Here is a 6,211-nt window from a genome sequence, read left to right as displayed (position 1 = left end):
AGTGACCTCAGCACGATAGGACAGCACAATCCAGGAATTCCCTTATCACTCGCAAACAGATAAGACATGAAGCCGGCATCTTTGAAGTTCTTAGCAGCTTACCTCCTCCTTCTCCGGCGCGTTGCTATTTTTAGATCGGAGGAGACACTCCACCTACCGAGGGATGGGCTGTTTCGAGAAAATAACGCTCTCTGTCATTTTAATTGTTTAGTGACAACCTCTGCAGGCTCCCAGTGAGCGAGACAGACCCCCCCCGTCGTGATTAGCACACCGAGGTTAGTTTATCATTATTAAGTTGATGAACTGTTTAGGATTTACTCCTTGCTAATAGTAAGAATGGATGCTAATACACAATAAACAGAGATCAAAATAATTACCTATTTATTATCCTGTTTAAAAGATAAGATTTCTAAATAACTTGAGAACGAAATAATTGTAGAGCAGCTGAAGTATAATACATTCAGCTAAAAGAAAACTAATGCAAAATCAATTTAAAAACATGGCACCATGGCGCCATCTAGTGTTCACCCGATAACAAAACATAACCAGGCCAATGGTTACAAGTTGGAATGTTTTGTAGCCTTTTGAATTTAGTGAAAACAGCAGCAGGGCCCCTCCAAGGAGTAATTTTTTTTTGGAATTGCTGGAAATAGAAAACTTCGTAAGACTTTAAACCATTTACTTCCATTGGATAACCTCGTTTAAATTGTGGTGGAGGGAAACAAACGCCTGCTTCAGATTGATTTGATCATACAAACAACATTTTGCGCTATCGATTATGACTCATTTGCAACTGGGAAAATTTTTATTTCCAAAGGATGCTATACAACCGCTGAATCATCGCTCTTTTCATCTTTGCTTCCATTGACTAACCTAACAGCAGATTATCAGACACGTGTGTTTGTTCTGTTGGAAGTTAAAGTGCATTGATTATATTTTAGATTTAACCGTGGACTGAAATTTTGAATCGGTTTTAGCTGGGAGCGAAATCAACAGATGAGCACATACATTCTATTATTTATAGGATAAAGCTGTATTTACCGCCTTGTTTACTTTGACGGTGCGTGAAATATTTTCTTCTAAGATGGTAGAGAATCTTAGTAGTGATAATCATCAGAAGTTCACAATTATGATGGTGCGCTATATTTGTGCAGTGAGAACATTGCTTCATGTGAGAATGACTTGGTCGATAAATTTACCCGTTGCCTAAGCAACCTATTGCTACCTCACGAAGCAGCAGCCACGCTACTTCTTATTTTTCACCTTTGCACTGGAATTTCTTTTTGTAATTATTTTTTTGAGTACTCATTTCCGTATTGTCAAATCACGACCAGATGGCCACGTCTCATCCTCTTAGGTATGCGATTTATTCATGTGGTATACAGTGCTCGATGTTGCAACAATTGGTAGCATTGTTGCTAATACTGAGTAATACTGTTACAAGTTCTGCTGCCATTTCACGTGATAAAAACAATGAAATCTCTACTCAAATTTCTAACAATGTACATCATGTTCGTTTATTTTTCGTATCAATTCCAGTTAGATCCATTCAGAAATTCAAATCGCAATACTTGTCAACAATGAGTAGAGCCAGCTTATTTCCGAGTATATTTAAACTGCCGTGAAAGTAAAAGATAAAACACTGATAAGTAAATAGAAGGCGACAAGCCTGGAAAAGGCCCATGCAGCAGCGCAGACGACTTCCTTTACTCCGTTACCTGTAAATACGTCAGCAAGGAGGAGTCGGAGTGTCCTTATGTAAGGGTGTGTATGTGTGTGTGAGGTTGTTTGTGTTAGTGCAACTTTATCCACATACCTCGCAGTCTCGCGCCAAAGAAACAGGTACACGTACACTCCTTTGAAATTGGTCCAGTTCGCACACATTCATTAGAGAGAGAGAGAGGGAGATGCTAAAAATACGCATCATCCTACAGGAGGAGCAAACCATCCAGTGATCACCTAAGAACTGGCGGAAGCATATTCAGACGATTAGCGACGGGAGTTTGTTAACAAACACAAATATCCCAATGTTGTCGGCAATTAAAACGTGTCAGAAACAACTGGGTTACTGCCGTGTTTAGTTAAGTTCTGAAGGGGAAGCTTGTCCGGAATCATGAACTTGCATCAGCGATCGTTGGTGCTAAGAAGACGGGGGAAAATCCCTCATGGGCCGAGGCAAACATCAAGCAACGAAACAAGGTAGGTGTCACAGCTTGTACTTAAATGTTTATGCGATCCGACGGGAAAAAAGTGCCACACACTACGATTAAAAGCAAGAGAGAGTGGAAAGCGTTGAAATAGTTCATTATCAGCTATTTGCTTATTGTTAGGTTTATTTAGTGTCGGCGTACAATGGTGACGTAACAATGTTTTTGAAATCCATCGTTAAGGCTTTCAATTTTTTTTAGTCATTTAAAATTATATTTAATGGGCAATTGAAAAATAATGAATTTAAACGAACAGTTTAATACGTAAACTTTCGTATTATCACTTTCTATAAAAAAGGGGGTTAAGCCTCATTCATGTACCGAGAAACTGTGAATGGTCGATGCTTTTGCATTGGCTTTAGTTCAACTCAGAGTAAGATTTACCCAACTGCCTGCTCTTTGCACTTATACAGGTGTATAGAAGAGCAACGTGATTTTACCGGTTATCGTGTAGTTCGAACTCGGAAACATTCATCCAAACTTCTGGGCGCAAATGATATTTTGCGCAGTTTAGATGGCTGTTTGAATTAATGTCCGATAAAAACGATTTTCTTTATGAATTAGTAATTTTTTTTCTTTACATTAGCTCCGGTTATATGTTACCGATACCTTCTCAAAAAACAACAACAGGGTGGATGGTGCTTTAGTCAATTACAAAGCCTTACTCCTAGAACTGTTTATTTATTAGAAAGCCTTAATGACTCATTATCAAGGGATTATGCATTTAAAACGCGAGTATTAAGTCTAAGTTCTGTTGTTTTTCTTAAAGAACAGGAAGACGAAGGATTATTATGTTATTATTATGTTACTATTTTAAGTTGGATTTAAGAGATAGGCGAAGATTTTTTTAGCCTAGTAATATCCCACTACGTTGTTCAGTAATCTTGGCTTAAATATACGAATTTGAGAAATCTACAAACTGACAGTTTTCATATAAAAATGATTAAGTCCAGCAAAACATATTCGTTGTTAAGGCATAAAATCAGATTGTGACGTAATAATGAATGGCGAGTTCGTTTGTTGTCACAAATAATCTGGATGTGTCGTAATAATGAATGGCTAATTCGTGGATCTATCCTTTCTTTATGTTACGATCTGATTTTACATGACTTAATAATGAATATAGTTCTCGTGACTTCACCATTGTTATTATCAGTATTTGTTGTAGTAGTATTCAGTCATTCAAACACGAATAGTCATTTTATTTAGCAATAATCTTTCTTTAATAATCTTCCACCGTTTGAATCGATACTCGCAGCAGACGGACTTTGCGCGCGATTTGAAAATGACGGTAGGTAAACCAGGATTAAAAGCAATGTGCCGATCAATCGTGCGACTTTCTGAACATCTTTTATTTGTATAAATGTGGAAATAGCTTTCATAGATTTTTTTTTTCATCGTAGGATTCACCGTAGAAAACTAAAGAAATAATAATATTAATTTTTCTATGAGATGGGGGGGCTCAAATTCACTGGAAGGTTGATCGATGAGTGGATGGAAGGTGAAACCCTGTGAGATTAAAGGGAATCGGAGGACTGAATGGAGAACCAAGCTTGAAATCTTAGTGAAAAATAAATTAACATACATCTTCGATCGTACTTTCTTAATACAAGAATGAGTGAGCTTATTTCTTCTTCATTTCTGTCTTGTGTTGATCATCATTTTTATGCGATAGTGAGTTTCACCGAAAAATAAACATCACTCAAAGATAAGCTATTATTTATACATCCCTGGGATAAAGAGAATGTGATAAAGCGAAGATAGCACTTCTGTAGGACATATTTTTCGGGATAATAGTACTTTTCATTTTCTTTATCCTAAGGATTAAAAATAATACAAGAAACGGACTACAGCTCTAGGTTTATCTAATTAAAGTCAAAGGATAACTTTAATAGGATAACTCAGAACTACCGTCTTTACCTGAAGGCTAAATGAATTTTCAATACAGAAATAGCTTTCGTTCTTACCTCGAGTTTGTCGTTTCCAGGACAGCAACTACATCGTTATTTACTTTGGTTGCATATTATTTGCCTTTTGCTCTGCAAGAAACCAATGCGTATTGTTACACAACAATAGATTAGCACAGCAATGTTGTTTTAGTACAATAGTAAATATAAAACCAATGAAACTCTGTAATTACTTTTGCATCATGGGTAGCATTTTAGTCATGTGATCACAATGTGATTAGAAGAATTCTAAATGTCTAAAAAAGTGTTAACGCACTCATATTTCGCTTCGTATAATAATAAATGTAATTGCCTTTAAAGACATCTGATGCTCCTGCAGCATCAGGCGTATAACGAAATAAACAAGAGAAACTTTAAAAGGAGTGGAATGTGCGTAAAACAACCCTTCCCGCCCGGATACCGATATGAGAAGCACCGAAAATTAATAACTGCATTAATATCGTGTTCCAAATTGCGGCACAAAATCGGAAGAGTGTTTCGTTGCGGGGGAGCAAATTTGCGATGCGCTGATAGAGTTTATTTTTGTCGTAATGATTCAAGGCACTTGAACGTCGCCCACCAAGTTTTTTTGTTCAATTACTCAGAGGCACTTTCAGCTGCACAAGAATAATCCTTGCCCCATTTCCCCTCATACTTTAAAAAAAAAATTACCGGGGAAGTTTTTATTATATTTGCTGATGCTTAAAATCATTTGATATTCCATCTAACTGAGCTGATCGAGGCATTAATTTTCTTTTTTCGTGCAGGTAGAAGGCGAGTTAGTGTGTCCATATCATGGATCAGGAACCTGGCTATATGGAGTGCGATCGCCTGGCCGCAGTCTCCAGCTGCACTGGCTTGGACAGCAGCGAACTATTCCTCGGTATTCAACCCGACGGAGAAAATGACGAAACAAACAAAATCCCGGGACTTTTACGAGACCAGTGGGACTCGAAATGGCCACAAAGCGTTAGTTGCAGTACAACCAGCGAAGGAAGTCACGCAGGTACGACGTCCAGCAGCTCGTGTGCGTCGCCCATCACGGAAACTTCGAGCCAGGGAGTTTCTCCATCGAGTGAAAACTACGAACAGCAATTCCGCTTCCTGGACGAAAACAGTAAACTGTCCATCGACAACGCACTCAAAGTGGAACAGGAGTTTATGCAATACGTGTTATCGCTGCCAGCGGCAACGGAATGTGCCGAGGGCCCTCGAGAAAACGCCGTTAAAACGAAGAGAAAAAGCGTCCATGTAGATCCGTCCAGGGAGACGAAGTTGGTGGGATTGGATCACTTGGACAACCTGTGCAAGTTGATGGAGCAGTTGGGAGACTTACGAGAAGCCAACTTGAAACTCAAGAGACGAGTCCAGTATCTGGAGGATGTGAAGACACTCCAAGAGATTCATAAAGAAATTATGGGAGTGTCTCCGAGTATGAGCACCCTTTCTTCCACCCACGAAGAACCATCGAGAAAGATCAGCACTCACTCGGCCATCACGCCTTGCTCTTGTTCTCTTGAGCCCCCAGAGATCGTCGACGAATCTTCATCCCATAAAGGAGCCAAGAAAAACATCTTCAAGAGCAGCACTGTCGGATCCATGGAGCGACTCAGAGAAAGAAGTAAATCCGTGGGTTATGGTTCGGCCCTTTACTATAACAACAAGAAGAGGCTTTCCAGGTGGTCCAGGATCAAAGAGACTCTGGGATGGGAGAGGGGAGATGACGTGGCCAGGGCAGGCAGTAACGAAAGGCGCTTCGATCGCGAAAGGCTGCAGCAAGAGAAGCAGAGGTGCGGCAGTGTGAAACCAATAACCCCGGAGCAAATGACTCTCAGAATTCCAGTGTTTTTTGAAGACGGAATAAACCGATTATCTTCCTTAACCGGAGAGCCATCGAGAGGAAATGGACGAAGGAACTGTTACCATGGAGCCGACCATTCTTCACCGGAGGATAACACGGAATGCGAACTGCACACTGGAGACCTGAGAGGTAAGCGGGATTTCATGTCGTATTAAAAGTTATATTAAACGTTAATTGTAAACAATACTCATTTTTAA

General features: G+C 39.5%; 1 protein-coding gene across 1 annotated transcript in view; it reads left to right on the top strand.

The window, feature by feature from the left end:
- The first annotated feature begins 1,909 nt into the window (after window positions 1-1,909).
- LOC150095835 (uncharacterized) overlaps window positions 1,910-6,211 on the top strand; it is an 83,029-nt gene continuing 78,727 nt past the window's right edge. Inside the window, exons 1-2 of the mRNA XM_090408856.1 lie at window positions 1,910-2,203; window positions 4,925-6,143. Of these exons, the coding sequence (XP_090264982.1) occupies window positions 4,949-6,143 (1,195 nt within the window). The 5' untranslated portion in view covers window positions 1,910-2,203; window positions 4,925-4,948. The remainder of the gene's footprint in view (window positions 2,204-4,924; window positions 6,144-6,211) is intronic.

Source organism: Typopeltis vanoorti, chromosome 19 (assembly GCF_054136105.1).
Source record: "Typopeltis vanoorti isolate ZY-2024b chromosome 19, IOZ_Tvanoo_1.0, whole genome shotgun sequence".
NCBI lineage: Eukaryota > Metazoa > Arthropoda > Arachnida > Uropygi > Thelyphonidae > Typopeltis > Typopeltis vanoorti.
This window is presented reverse-complemented; position numbering and strand designations above follow the sequence as displayed.